General features: G+C 35.6%; 4 protein-coding genes across 4 annotated transcripts in view; 3 read left to right on the top strand and 1 right to left on the bottom strand.

Moving 5' to 3' along the window:
- Positions 1-2,140, top strand: part of LOC107592160 (caspase-1-like) — a 3,632-nt gene extending 1,492 nt beyond the window's left edge. The window contains exons 2-7 of the mRNA XM_016281565.1: positions 110-270; positions 425-601; positions 783-1,023; positions 1,155-1,262; positions 1,500-1,609; positions 1,744-2,140. Of these exons, the coding sequence (XP_016137051.1) occupies positions 110-270; positions 425-601; positions 783-1,023; positions 1,155-1,262; positions 1,500-1,609; positions 1,744-1,851 (905 nt within the window). The 3' untranslated portion in view covers positions 1,852-2,140. The remainder of the gene's footprint in view (positions 1-109; positions 271-424; positions 602-782; positions 1,024-1,154; positions 1,263-1,499; positions 1,610-1,743) is intronic.
- A 1,014-nt stretch (positions 2,141-3,154) lies between these two features.
- On the top strand, positions 3,155-4,926 carry pycard (PYD and CARD domain containing). Its single transcript, XM_016282147.1, has 3 exons — positions 3,155-3,528; positions 3,835-3,954; positions 4,139-4,926. The coding sequence occupies exons 1-3, from the start codon at positions 3,258-3,260 to the stop codon at positions 4,396-4,398; spliced, it is 651 nt and encodes a 216-aa protein (XP_016137633.1). The 5' UTR covers positions 3,155-3,257; the 3' UTR covers positions 4,399-4,926.
- Positions 4,927-5,398: 472 nt separating this feature from the next.
- On the bottom strand, positions 5,399-7,696 carry LOC107592124 (sodium channel subunit beta-1-like). The gene is made up of 5 exons (XM_016281513.1): positions 7,291-7,696; positions 6,650-6,816; positions 6,008-6,245; positions 5,763-5,922; positions 5,399-5,664 (listed from the first exon to the last, which is right to left on the bottom strand). Exons 1-5 carry the CDS (start codon positions 7,340-7,342, stop codon positions 5,619-5,621), a joined length of 663 nt encoding a protein of 220 aa, XP_016136999.1. The 5' UTR covers positions 7,343-7,696; the 3' UTR covers positions 5,399-5,618.
- Positions 7,697-11,914: 4,218 nt separating this feature from the next.
- Positions 11,915-15,504, top strand: part of LOC107592601 (GRAM domain-containing protein 1A-like) — a 24,358-nt gene continuing 20,768 nt past the window's right edge. The window contains exon 1 of the mRNA XM_016282136.1: positions 11,915-12,741. Within this exon, the coding sequence (XP_016137622.1) occupies positions 12,632-12,741 (110 nt within the window). The 5' untranslated portion in view covers positions 11,915-12,631. The remainder of the gene's footprint in view (positions 12,742-15,504) is intronic.

Below are 15,504 nucleotides of genomic sequence, written 5' to 3'. Positions count from 1 at the left end.
GTGGGGTGGGGGGGGTTCAGGTTTAAATGTCTAAACATAGGGGTGAGTAATATCGTATATATTAAAATAGGAATACTGATATGCTCATGACCTGTTTTCTGCTTTCTAGGTTTACCTGTGGCCCGGTCACGTGTGGATGAAGTAGACTCCAGAGCAGGTCTGGGTCTGAAGGTCGAGTTTGCTCTGTCAGATGATTGGCACACACAATTGCATGTTCTTCCATGCAGCCAAGAATTTAAAAACAAAATTCTTAGAGAAAATGGACAGGAGGCAAGTATTCATCAAATTCATCAAACAAAGTTTTTGTTAATAATACACATTAATAGTCTTTCTAATGACACAGAGCTATAGCATGAATGACAGTTGCTATTGAATTGGTTGTGGTTTAATTCTGCATTAACATTTCTTGGTTGTTTTTTTCTAGATTTACGAAATAAAAGACAAGTCTGTAAGAAAACGTGTTGCCTTGCTTATCAACAACATAGATTTTGATGATAAGGATATGACAAGAAGAGGGGCGGACAGAGATGAATACAACATGGAATGGCTGTTAAAAGAGCTGGATTATCAAGTTGTCAAGTACACAAATCTATCTGCAAAGGTGCGCAAGTCTGGTCTTATGAAAACTAGTTGATTTGTAGAGAAAAGTATTCAGATGATGCATACAGCTTTTTATTGAAAACCTTTATCTTTTATTATTATGCATCTAAAATGTTCATCTTATTGTATTTATTATAAATGTCTTGATTTTGTTTTTTAAATCGAGTTTATCTGATTGGCAGGACATAGAGGAAGCAGTCAAGGACTTTGCTAAACGTCAAGAACATGCATATTCAGACAGCACCTTTGTGGTTATAATGTCCCACGGCAAAAGGGATGCCATATTGGGTGTCCGTTATAATCCAATATCCAATCCCTCTGATACCTTCCCGATTGATAAAGTCTACCGCTGTCTGAACACTGAGAATTGTCCAGGTCTGCGTGATAAACCAAAGGTTATTCTTATCCAAGCCTGCAGGGGAGGTATGAAAATGACGGAAAAAATACAGTTGTTCATTGTTTTTGATATTTGAGGTCTCGTCATTATAATAACTACACATCTCACCTGTGCTGTTGAAAAAGGCTTACACATTCTTATCCAAATATCTTTTCAGGGGAGCATGGACGCGTGTGGGCCAGTGACGGTGAGTCGATGGCTATAGAGGGCGATGACTTTGTGCACAAGGAGAAAGACTTCATTTCTCTGATGTCCTGCACGCCGGGTAAAAAAATTCTGTTTGCATTTGAACTTTGCTTTTGTTAGATGAAGATGTATTAAAATCTTTAATTGAAGGGAATCATGACCAACCAAAAAAATTCATGAATAAATTTCACCAAAACATATTTTAATATTATAAAGCTATTATAAACATATAGCTTATTCAATGTCAGTTTCACTATTGTTTGTAAAGTTTAAAAGCACCTAATTCCACTACTGAAATTTCTCTGTCTGTATACAGACACCAAATCTTACAGGCATGTTCAGAATGGAACATTTTATGTCCAAAACCTAGTGGATGTGTTAATGAAACATGCACATGAGGATCACATTGAGGAATTGTTCAGGAAGGTAAATCAGACGCTGCTGCAAGAGCAATCAGTGTGAATTATGTTTCTTTAAAAAAAAAAGATCAAAAGTATTTTTCATAACCTTCAGAACTTTGGTTTCTTGTCACCAATGTTCATTATGTTCTCTTTTTACAGGTTATTAGACGCTTTGACAGCTCAGATTTGATGGGGCGCTTCAGACAAATGGCATGTAAAGACAGAGCGTCGCTGCCAAAGTTGTTCTACATGTTCCCGGGGCTCTGATATACAAGTTGTACATGTTCTGACTCCTCATCTGTGAATTTTGAATCTCCAGCATAGCCTGAACCATCTCTATACTGTATGTCTGAAAAAAGTTCTTTCAAAAAAAGAAAAAAAAAAATCTTAAACCGTTTTTAGTAGGCCTAATTGTTTACAAATGAATCAATAACTTTGCCTTTTCTCTAGAAAGAAAACCTGTTCTAATACATAAAAGTCCTGTCTTGCGCAAACTAGTTTTTTGTTGTGTGTTATACGAAACCATAAAGACCTTCAAACGACACCGGTATATATTACAATACACTCTCTAAAAATGTGTGTATAATGTGTTGAGTGACTAAAGTGTCTCTATCTGAAACCATTTGTTGTCCAAAGTGTTTTAAACAATTAAAAATTCTAAAAGTGACTCTATGTTTTACTCTTCCTTTTTATAACAGCTATAGCTAGTCTTTGCGTTATAATAACACTAATGATAGCACAGGTGGACTTTTGGAGCAAAACAATTTTATTAGATATTACAGCAACCAGTCTAATACCCGTCTCCTTAGGCACAAAAAAATGCTGCTTGTGAAGTGTTTGACTCAGGATTGAGGAAGTAAAGCTGCCTCTTTTTTCCCCCAACTAACAGTGTGAAACTAACAACGAATTCAGGAGATCACGTGAGCTCCGCAGAACCTTGTACTAGAGATGTGTTTCTCAACCAGGGGTCCTAGTGGTCCTTGACGTAAGGCCAGGGGGTCCGTATAAAGTATGAATTTTTCTATATTTTGACATGATATGTTCCCATGAAAGAAAAATACAATATAGCTGATGATATGGCCAAATACTGGACAAGTCAGCTAACTTGAATTATACTTGACTGCATTTGGTCCTCACAAAGACACAAATGATGCATAGATTAGTCAATTTTGTTCTGGGGGGGTCCTTGAGGATGGTTCTGAATTGGACTGGGGTCCGGTACGCCAAAAGGTTGAGATTCACTGTACTAGAGGCACCTAGGGAGGTCTGTATACATGTCATTTTCATTGTTTCACTGAATCATCTTTGTGTTTTTGGATCATGAAAACTGTGAGAAGAGAGACGCAGCTACTTTCTGTATTCCTGGAAAGTATCATGACTTTCTCTGAGGTACAGAGTCAGGATGCTGGAGTGCTAACAAACTAGATCAAACATACCTTTCAAGTATCACAACAAAATAACATGGGATCTGTGCCTCTAATGCTTTCAGAAAAGCAACTGAACACCAAAGTCCACTTTCTTGTATCCTATATGTTTACAAGAAAGTGGCCTATAGGGCAGGAACTGTTTAGAGTAAGTCTAAAGACACACCCTACTGTAGGCTGTTTAGCAGCAGTTTATCCTCCTCAACAGCTTTTAGAAGAGGAACGACACTTTTAATGAACTAAGGAACTATGGCGAAAACTATTAAAGATCACCTGCAAGATACTTTTGATGATCTGGGGGAGGAAAATCAGAAAAAGTTTAAAAGCAAACTGTGCGACCGGAAGACAGAGCCTCGCGTACGACGAGCTGCAATCGAAAAAGCTAATGATTCTATAGATCTCGCCGATTTAATGGTGAACACTTTCACATCGACTGGTGCTGTTCCTGTAACAATCGAAATTTTACAAGCTATTTGCTGTAATCAACAAGCAACGGAGTTCAAAGAGAACACAGGACAATGTAAGTTAACTAGTATAAAATAATTCGAATACAAATTAAATTCATAACGTTTTAATTATCACATATACAAGCGGTTCCACTTAAAAGAAAAAAAATGTGATTCCTATTTCTAATTACTCCTGAGTTGACTTCAACTCAATTTTACTTTCAATTTCCTTTGACTTTCGTGTACACCGCCATTTGATTGCAATCGTTTTAAGAGGAGAACAACATTTTAAGCACAGGAAAAGAGGCCAGTTCAAAAATCAGTAATAATAATAATTAGCTGTATTCTTCATTAACAACCTAATCCATGTATATATGTAGTTTCTGTGCACGTGTATGGATGTGCAACGTGGAGATTTACTGTAAGAGTATCGTTAACTTTAACTTGTTTTTCAGCAGCTCCACTTGTTCCTTTACCAGGCCCAGGCGCTCCATCTAATGGTGAATAAGTGTAACTGTTTTTGAACGGCGAAAATAGGTTTCAAATCACTTTACTGTTTGGTATCGGTAATTAAAACGTTCATTTATGACCTAAAATATCACAATGCATAGCACTGATTATTATAAACTCCATCATCAGTATCCCCACAATCCGACCACATGCTTGTTTCCATCTCTTTCATAGAGCACTTCATCGACAGGAATCGGACAAAGCTGATAAGACGAGTGCATAATGTAGATGCCATCCTAGATGAACTTCTAGACAAGAAAGTCATCACAGAGGAGGTTTACAGTAACATCCGTGCTGAGAAAACCCCACAAATCAAGATGAGAGAATTATTAATGGGCCCAATTAAATCTGCTGGCACTAAAGGGAAAGATGCCTTATACAACGCTCTCAAGGACACTGATGTTTGCTTGTTAGAAGACCTGGAGCATCAGTGAAAACGCCTGGATATTTTTACATTTAATGTTTTTTATTTACTTGTTGTCTAATTAGTATACAGGATACATAACGAAAGCAAGGAACTTCCATTTCACAATAACAGCAAACAAATGGTGTTTTAACATTTTAACTTGCCATTGTTTGAATGTTGTTTCCCATACTTTTTTCTTATCTTTTTATCACCAGTCAATAAACAAGCAAATCAAGAAACCAGATGATTTTTATTTTATTTTCCGCAAACCATTTTCGTTTTTTCAGACTGATGTAATTCACGATTAAAATGTTTATTTATTCAGACTCTTTATATTCCTTATTCAACTTTGCATATAATGTCTTATGAATACAATATGTTGTATTTGTTTTTATTGCTATGTGAGCTTAGTCAATGCAATGCTATACTACTGTAGAAATGCCACTAGAAATATACAGAGGTTTATATTGGCTGCAAGACTAGTCCTCCTCACCATCCTCATTATTAAAAGAATAGTTCACCTCAAAATGAAAATTTACTCTCCCTCTGGTAATCCAAGATGTAGATGAGTTTGTTTCTTCATCGGAACAGATTTGGAGAAATTTTGCATTGCATCACTTACTCACCAATGTATCATTTGCAGTGAATGGCTACCATCAGAATGAGAGTCCAAACAGCTGATAAAAACATCACAATAATCCACTAGTAATCAACATGCCTGCATGTTTGTAATAAAACAGTCCAAAACAGTTCTAAACAAACATGTTGGTGGATTTTGATGTGAGAGGACAAAAGGAAATTGACTTTTTCACTGTAGAAAGCGATATTATGGATTATGGACTATTTTGGCTGGAAGTGACAGTTTAAAGTTAAAAAGCCTTAATGATGGACTTGTTTCTTACAAACACACAGCTTTTCACTTCACAAGACGTTAATTGATGAACTGGAATCATGTGGATTACTTGTGGATTATTGTGATGTTTTTATCAGCAGTTTGTATTCACATTCTGACGGCACCCATTCACTGCAGAGGATCCACTGGTGAGCAAGTGATGTAATGCTAAATTTCTCCAAATCTGGTCTGATCAAGAAACAACCTCGGCTACATCTATGATGGCCTGAGCGTGAGTAAAGTTTTAGCAAATTTTCATTTTAGGATGAACTATTCCTTTAACACGATGTATCAAATATACTAGTAGCCTTGTCTATATTCACTGAAAATAATAAGCCTACAAACCAAAACTGTAGTTATTCCAAATAAATGCCATCACAAGGATCTTTCGACTCAACGAGTCTGTGAAAACACAAGATAGAAGCAGGAAATTTTGAATCAGAAAGATATAAAATAACATGTATGTTGTGTGAAACAAACAACACGAACGTGAGCCTTACTTGTTTTGAGAGCATGCAGCTTTTTTGGCCTCGCGAGCTTCGTTCTCAGCGTAGATCTTCCTATAGCAGTAAATCAGCACTCCAATCATCCACAACTGCAGAACTGCGATCAACACGTACATCATGATCTCAGAGATCACAGCCGTCAGCTCAGGGTTGGCTTGGGGAGTAACAAATTCAGATATTCAAATGACTTGTCAAAATGCACATTTTTGGCTTGTTAGAGGGTCTTGAATGGATCTCACCTTTTTCCACAACTGTGAGTTCCACCTCTTTATTTATTACCACATGTTCCTCATACAGAGGAAGGTACAGCGTGCGGTGGAAGGTACAGAGGTAAGTCCCAGTGTCATTATATGTGACATTGTGAATAAAGATGGCACCAATTTGCACATCCTTTGTCCACATAGTTCCTTGCCACTCTAATCTTCCCTCAAAGTTTTCATGAAGAATGGTGGGGTTATTATATTCATACTGAAAAATCTGAGAGGATAGAGATATTACTAGAATAAAATCAGATGTTAAGTCTTTAAAAAATGAGTAACTTTCTATATGCTTTGTTTTAAAACATTTACTGTAAGTTCTATAAGGCTTTTCACACTATGCTTAACTTTGGGTAATTATCATTCTAAACCCTGCTTTTAACTTTGGGTAAAATCTCACATATGCAAATAAGTGTTAACCCAGGGTTTAGGAATGTACAATGTGAAACATCAGTTTATGAATACCCAGGATTAATTATTAACCCCGGGTAAATTATGAGCAGTGGGATCCTGTTTCCCCGGGGTTTAGAATGACCCAGGATTGAATAGTTCAAGTGGAAAAAGCCATTTATGTGTCAAGCTGACCAAACAACCTGATCTGATTCAAAGAATCACTTTACTAACTTGGATAAACTCCTCAGTTCCCGCTGCTTTGAAGTGCCAATCAACAATAGCAGAAGCAGGCACTTCTTCTCTCCTTTTGCAGGAAATACAACCCAACAGAAAGCCTTTTCCAGCCACAGCCTCCGTCATGGAGTCCACTTCAGCACATCCAGTTTGGCCCTGCGGCACTACAATGAGATACATTGAGACTGATGTACAGAATGTTTAACAAGCAAGAAAAAGATGCATGGAGGTTCTGATGCATTAAGCAATGAACTGGTATGGCAGTAGGTCCCTTTTTGATCACATTTTAGTTTGGGGACCAATTCTCACTATTAACTATTAACTATGACTTATGCCTCAATAAACTTATAATTTGCTGCATATTAATAGTTAGTAGTTGTTAAGTTTAGATATGGGGTAGAATTAAGGGATCTAAAATATGGTCATGCAGAATCAGGCATTAACATGTGCTTCCTAAGTACTAATAAACAGCCAATATGTTAGTAATATGCATGCTAATAAGCAACTAGTTAAGAGTGAGAATTGGTCCCTCTGATGATTGAATTAATGATCCACTTGATAATTTTACCCTAAATATCTAATATCCTCTAAATCGTTTAGGCTATATCATTATTTCACATTAGCATGTTACAACTTACCTTGAATATAAAAGATGCAGAGAGCCAAAAATGAAAACATTCCCAGTGCCATTTTCACAGTTCACACAGCTGCATGAACCGATGCATTAATAAATCGCTTCCTCAAAATGTGTCCCACGTTTCGCTTGTTTTTATCACAGTTTCTTCAACATTACTGGGCTACAACAGCCTCAGTTCTTATTTTAAATCCAAGACGCATCCCAATCGCGTTCTTCAATTGATTTTCCTAAAAACTTACATTTAAACACAGTCCTCCAGCGATCAAATAATTTAAAGAAATGCGTTAAAAGTTTGAAAAGTAGATCACATCACTAAAACAGGTCGTGTCTTGCCGCAGACTTTGACGTTTAGGAGAGCTAAGTATAGACCTTGTGAATCCTTGTGCTTGCAACTCAACACGCAATCTGAGAAGTCACATTCAGACGAGGGGCATCCAGTTGCTATAAAATCACCTAATAATCACGTGGCATGCCGTTTTAACATTTATTCCCTTAAACTATTACCTAGTTGATGTTTCTAGCGCTTGTACAAGAAATAATCAAATAGTATCTATTCAATTCCTTTAATTCCATTCAGTTCAATTCCTTAATCACTTTCCAAACAGTAATGACAGTAATTGTTTGGTTTTTATTAGTTTTTTTTTTTTTTGCGCTATTGGATACTATGGAGATCTCAGATATGAAAAATTCACTTTTGATTTGAATGTATTTCAGTTAATACTGGTACCTAAATCAGTTTTACTAGTTTGTTTATTATTATTAGATACAAGTATCTGTGTATGAGACAGACTATATCTTACTTTTTTTACCTAATGACTACTCAAAATAGCAACTTTATAGTCCAGTCAAGTTAAAAACTGCTTCTAATTATTGGAATAGTAAGTTCTAGATAATAAGTACTGAATATCTAGTATCTAATAAATAGTTATAGAGAAATTAAAAATACATACATCATTTAGTAATAATTAAAAAAATAAATAGGCTACTATAGTCTTAAAGGAACACTCCACTATTTTTGAAAATAGGCTCATTTTCCAACTCACCTAGAGTTAAAAAGTTGATTTTTACCGTTTTCGAATCCATTCAGCCGATCTCCGAGTCTGGCGGTAGCACTTTGAGCTGTAGCTTAGCATAGATCATTGAATCTGATTAGACCGTTAGCATCTCGCTCAGGCGCAATGATATTACGCAGCGCCTGAAAATAGGCTTAACTTCCGCCAACATAACCAACGTGACCACCTGCTTGCACAGGGAACGTGCTGGGGACTATTTTCAGGCGCTGCGTAATATCATTGCGCCTCCTGCACCCATGGTATGGCTGCAAAGTTCCTTGATTATTATGTCGGAATGAGAGTATAGTTCCTAGCCATATCGGCCAAGAAAATCGCAATTTTAAATTTTCCGTCAGTCTTCGTACATGATGTAACTACAGAAGAGTCAAGTTTTAAATAGGAAAAATATAGAAACTCTTTGATCCTTTTTGAGCGAGATGCTAACGGTCTAATCAGATTCAATGATCTATGCTAAGCTACAGCTAAAAGTGCTACCGCCAGACCCAGAGATCGGCTGAATGGATTCGAAAACGGTAAAACTCAACTGTTTAACTCTAGGGGAGTTGGAAAATGAGCCTATTTTCAAAAATAGTGGAGGGTTCCTTTAAGGAACATATGTTGAAATGGCTTGCCATATCAAATGAGCATACAGGCCTGCTTTCCTAATGTCAAAATTCTCAGAAATCATCTTTATATTTTCAGTTGGATTTAAGGAATGAACATGATATCAAAATATTTTTTTTATATAATTAAAAAAATAATAATTAGTAGTATTTGGCTTATAATGAGTTAATTTCAGGGACTATAAACCAAGGACATTACTGAGATCCAGACCTGATCCTTTATGGTTGGTGTGGTTTGTGTTCCTGAAAATGAATAAACAAGTTTGCTAAATAGCTAAATGTAGTACTATGGAAACAAGATTGTTTTTACTGAATTATAATAAAATTTGCATTTCCCTCCTTTGTTAGACAGCAAATGTTTGAAATTATAAGGAAAGGAGCTCTGCTCACATTCATTAAGAATAAGTGTAGGTATTCAGTAAAGATGTGAATAGATCTTTAGGATTTTGCAATATACAGTGCTGTCACAGGGAACACAAAAGAGATTCGACATGCAAAAGAGTTCTGCTTGAATTTCCACAGAATTTTACTGTCAAATGAGCTTAGAGTAAATTACAGTGGCAGGTGCCCTTCGAAGATGCTATATCTGTTCTATAAAAGAAGCCTTTAAAGATTAACAAGCTGCAATATTTCTCGCTGAGGAAATATTAATCATGTTTTTTTGGTATATACCTATGTTATTCATAATTTTGCGAACACCTCACAATGTGTGACATTAATTGAAAATAAAGTATCATTGGTTGTAATATTCAGAAAAAAAGTCAAAACGTCCAGAGATTGACATTGTAAATTTGGAAGTTTTCAAATGTGCACCACTGTAAAATTTAGTTGATCAATTGTGTTTATGCTGCGACACAGATTTATTTTGCTGTGGTTTATCACACAGCTTCTCTGTTTACTTTTCATGGCACTGATGTTCAATGTCAGTTTACTTAGTCTTGAGCACAAGGACGTTTCATTGGACAGCAAGGTTAACAAAATATTCCCTTATGGAAATGATAATTACACTATCTTAACTAATTATTATTAGATTTAAAAAAATTATTTATTTACCATTTGTTCTGACATGCTTTATAAATAGGCTAAATCACATAAGGACCATTGTCCTTTAGACCATGCAGGCTGTGTGTGAAGGTAAAGTATTTACTCTAACATGTCATGTCATGTCAAATTGCGTCAGGGGTTTACTGAGCAGCTGATAAATTTCAGTCAAAACGTCCAGAGATTGACATTGTAAATTTGGAAGTTTTCAAATGTGCACCACTGTAAAATTTAGTTGATCAATTGTGTTTATGCTGTGACACAGATTTATTTTGCTGTGGTTTATCACACAGCTTCTCTGTTTACTTTTCATGGCACTGATGTTCAATGTCAGTTTACTTAGTCTTGAGCACAAGGACGTTTCATTGGACAGCAAGGTTAACAAAATATTCCCTTATGGAAATGATAATTACACTATCTTAACTAATTATTATTAGATTTAAAAAAATTATTTATTTACCATTTGTTCTGACATGCTTTATAAATAGGCTAAATCACATAAGGACCATTGTCCTTTAGACCATGCAGGCTGTGTGTGAAGGTAAAGTATTTACTCTAACATGTCATGTCATGTCAAATTGCGTCAGGGGTTTACTGAGCAGCTGATAAATTTCTACGGAGTGATGGTTGTTGTTTTGGTCCTCCAAAAGTTCAGACCACCCTTCACAAACACAACCAGCCATACGCAAAGCGTCCCACTTGATTTCCTTAACGACTCCCACGAGCTGGTGAACTTTTATATTTTTATATTTAGCACCGCTCGAGTTTCCAGATGCCTATTCAGTGCCAGCAGACGGACAGCAACACAACCCAATGGAATCTCTCCGCTACCAACACAACTCATAAAATCAGACTCACTGGCACGAGAGAGAGCACGTGCTCAAACCCTGTCAAAATCGAATTAAGAGGTGAGTCAAGGTTATTTAATATTTTTTTAATAACCGAAACGTTCTCGCGGAACCTGATTGACAGTTAAAGCTGTGACTGGATATCAGTTTGTTTACATAGCATTCTATACATCTAATGAGCTCTAGCCCAATGTTTTCCGCATGAAACATAGGCTAGATATGAACGTTTAATATTGAACTTACAGTTAGGTGGTTTCCTGTAAATCTTTTTTTCAAGTAAGTTTCAAGTATGAGAAACTTGATTTGTTTTTATAGCTACAATTTTTAACCAAGCATAATCAGTGAAGTTAAGACTATGAGATGAATGGTCAACAGGTCGCCTCAATAATAGTCATAATAAAGTGTCTGTGTTTTTCTTTAGCCCTCTGAAAGCAAGGTGACTATTCTTGGCGAGAAACGGACAAGAAAATATCAATTCCAAACGCATCTCTCACTGCTTGATAGAATAATGATTATTAAAAGCGTTCAAACAAGCATTCAAGGTAAGCAGCTTTATCCAATACCTACTCATTCTTCACTCTTTTAGGATTTCTACTATATTATTATTATTAAACATCAACTGTCATTTTTGGACTCCCATATTATTAAGGCGTTCCTCCTCTATTTTGAGTTTAGGTTAAACGCGCTACACTTAATGTCCTGAAGAGGGCGCAGTAAGCAAATAAATCAGGTCAGACTGGGGAAATGTAGTGAATGATGTAGATTATATACGAACTATATAGGGTAGGAATAGCTAATATTTATCTTAAGTATAGAATGATTGAAGCCTATAATTATTTATTGGATTTTTGATGACTGTCACTTGTCATGCTTTATTATTGCTCTTAATAAGGCGTTGGTAATATGCACACATACTACATTTAGATATTCCATATATTCTATTAATTTATTTCTATAATTTTAAGAACTGTATCGCTGTTTAAGATGAATTGTTTGTGTGCAGGCCTGTTAGTACACAACGCCAAAACACCCGTTACGTTTTGGTGTGCGCACGCTGAAGAGTCTTTTGACGGATTCTCGCTCGACTGTACCATAAAGTGAAACGGGCGGGGGTGTAGTTAAGCAACTCAGTATCATTTCCATTAATTATTTTTTTCTGCTTTGAGCCGCGTTTTAATATCAACGATGTCCATATTTATTTTTCTCCTCATATGTGTTCAGACTTGAGTGATTTATTTCTCAAAGCGTCACTGTACTTGTTTTGGAGTTTGAATCTACCCCTATCAACTTTTTGCCCGTCGCATTGGAAACTAAGCTCTTCTTACTATCTCTTCGCGTAGCATTTAAACTGAGGAAAAGTTCGTATACTTGAAATGTAATTTAAGTGCTTAATTTAAAGAGGCATATTTTAACAGAACAAACAATGACTAGTGCTAGTCTTGTGACTAGGATTTCGGAACGGTCGAAAGGCGAAATCACGGATAAGAAAAAGTAAACAGAGGACCGTTTTCTCTCTCACCCGGTATCATTAGCATGCTAACGTAGCCAACTAGCTTCTAGTATTCGCCTCAACTGAACAGTAACGTTACAGCTGACCGGTGCTAACGCCTAACATGGTTTATTTACTGAAGTGTGGTTTGACATTTACGCATTTTCTGCGTATGTTGACTCGGAATAGTTAAACAGAAATAAAAAAAAATTGAAAAAACTGGCTAAATTTGAAAACTGGCGACGAAAGCTACTTTATTTGTTAGCTTGCCGGCTAAATTGGGGTGCTGATGTGTTCCTGCGAGAAAGTGGATTTTAACATCACCCCTCGTACTGTCGCCCGTCTGGTGTATGAGGCCGAACAGGAAAGAAACAATGGGTGTAATTCGTCCAATGGGAGGTAGGAATTATTATTGTTATTATTAGTTTATTTAGTATTTATTTACTCTTATTAAATTATACTTACATTTATTAAGTTCATAGAGTATCTGTCATCATTAATGTACTTCATTCAGCTGAAGCATGACTTGATCATAAAAACGTTTTTATTTATTACACTGGTGGGTTTTATACTTACTGTGTGTGTGTGTGTGTGAGAGAGAGAGAGTGTTAATAGCCCTAGTTTGATTTGTTCAAACAAAACCTAGACATGATTTAGCTTGTTCAAACAGGAAAGTAAATAAAGAGGCAGATCTTGTCCCAGTCAGTCTTGTTCTGAAACCTAGTGATGAAACAGCTCAATAGGAGGTTTTCACATGAATTTGTGTTAATTTACCAAAAATCAGGAAGTTTTACACAATTTCTGAATCCTGACATTTTAAAAGGCCAGGATTCACAACTGCTGATTTGGCTATGTTTGTCTATCCCTTGGTGAGATTACTACTATTTTGTTACATTTGTATATTTGAAAGTGGTTATTTCGTTTGCAATATTCTTTTGCTTGATTCTTATGGTAGTTTCTTTGAGTTCAGGAAGGTGTCTTTCTCTGAAAGAAGAGGACACTCTGTCTAGCTTGAGTATTGTGGTGGTTGATTTGTCTCAGCATGGCTCAGCAGTTTGTGGTAACACTGAAAGGAAAAAAGACTCTGTGAAAACTGCTTAGCTGTGGGACTCTTGTCTTCTTTAACCACAGTAAACACTACACAATATGCACAAATGTCCCAAGATAAAACATGCAAAGCTGATAGTCAAGTGAGAAAAGAAAACAAAGTGTTTTAATTTTCATGTGCATTTCCATCGTGGAGAATGTTCAGCAACATGATCAAATCCAGTAATGGGTAAAGCAGCTGTTCAAAATTCACTGGGTATTTGATTGTTTTCTATTAGATTGAACTGTTGATGTTTTACACTCAAGTTAAATCGAAGGCAGTAGCTTGAGGTTCAGTGGCTTTATTTGAGTGCAGGATTGTAATCACACTAACTCTGCAAGTTTTGGTTTACCTCTTTTTTTCTTTGGGATTGAGCCTGTAACCGTCACGTTATCAGTTCAATTAAGTACTTTTCTCTTGTTTTCTCGTCACACGATCTTGAGGTGTTTCTCAAAGCTTTCAGGTGACAAATGATAAACAATCACAGAGTGATGGTTACATTGTACTGTAATCATCCAACGGTTACTCCACCCATACATGAATGACAGCTTACGTGTATTAAACACCACTTAGCTGAGTATGCAGGTTGTTGTTATGATTTTATGTTTGTGTTGCTCTGAATCTGCTCTGTCAATCATGATCTCATTTAGAGGAGTAATGCCATAAGAATATGGGAGGATTCCAACAAGACTTTTTAATTTAGTAGCAAACTTTGTCAGCTATTACATTGTTTCTTACAAATGTTTTTGATAATTATGTGGAAATGTATTAGGGATGCAACACTATGACCTTTGAAAGTTTGGGGTCAGTAAGAATTTTTTTCAAGACATTTATTTTTTACAAAACATTTCTTTTTCAAATAATGGCTGTTCTTTTGAACTTTCTGTTCATCAAAGAATCACAGTTTCCACAAAAAATATAGCAGTGCAACAGTTTCAACTGCTTTTTTTAGTAATAATAATTTTTTTAATAAGAAATGTTTTGTGAGCACCAAATCAGCATATTAGAATGCTTTCACAATATTAATTTTCTTCTGTATTTTTGATCAAGCAATAATGCAGCCTATAGGTGAGCATAAGAAACTTCTTTCAAAAATCTTACTGACCTCAAACATTTGAATGTTATTGTACATATACAGTACAACTTTTTTACATTTCTTGAATGTATATCCATTTAGTTTTGAATCTTTGAATCTCTTCCACATTTGGCCAAATTGTTAAAGGTTTAGTTCACCCCAAAATTAAAATTCTGTCATTAATTACTCACACTCATGTCATTCCAATCACATAAGACTTTTGTTCATCTTTGGAACACAAATTAAGACATTTTGATGAAATCCGAGAGCTTTCTGACCCTGCATAGACAGCAACGCAACTGAAATGTTTTATGGCCCAGAAAGGTTAAGTATATCGATAAAATAGTCCATGTGACATCAGTGGTTCAACCGTAATGTTATGAAGCTACGAGAATACTTTTTGTGCGCAAAGAAAACAAAAATAATGACTTTATTCAACAATTTCAATAGACAATACCATGACGGAAAAGAAGAGATATAATAATAAAATCGATATTTTTGTGTTCTTTGCACACAAAAAGTATTCGCATAGCTTCATAACATTACACTGTAAAAAATTATTGTGATTTTAACAGTAAAAGACTGTAAAAATGCTACAGTAAAAACCTGTTAATTGTTTATCCGTAACTTTCCATACTATATACGGTGAATAACTGTAATTACATGTAATGTAATTTTACAGTAAAATACTGTTAAAATGACGGTTTTTGGACGTGAAAAAGAAAGTCATTGCATAATTTATAGTGAAAAACCATAAATTGACACTCCCAGAATTCCCTGCATGACACTTCATATTACACTGCATGTTTTTTCATTGAAATAACTATGTTTATTCTTAGTTTTTTCTTTATCAGTTGTGTACATTAGGGATTTATCTTACATCTAATGTTGTTAAATTAATGTTTACTGCATTACTTCAGTATCGTGCGTTACCATGTTGGTGTTTAGTGTTTGTGTGAATGACACTGTGCACCTTCTATATATATATATATATATATAT

This window comes from Sinocyclocheilus grahami, unplaced genomic scaffold, assembly GCF_001515645.1.
Source record: "Sinocyclocheilus grahami isolate Dianchi unplaced genomic scaffold, SAMN03320097.WGS_v1.1 scaffold9.1, whole genome shotgun sequence".
In the NCBI taxonomy this organism is placed as follows: Eukaryota; Metazoa; Chordata; class Actinopteri; order Cypriniformes; family Cyprinidae; genus Sinocyclocheilus; species Sinocyclocheilus grahami.
The sequence above is the reverse complement of the archived record's forward strand: the minus strand, read 5'-3'. Positions and strand labels throughout refer to the sequence as shown.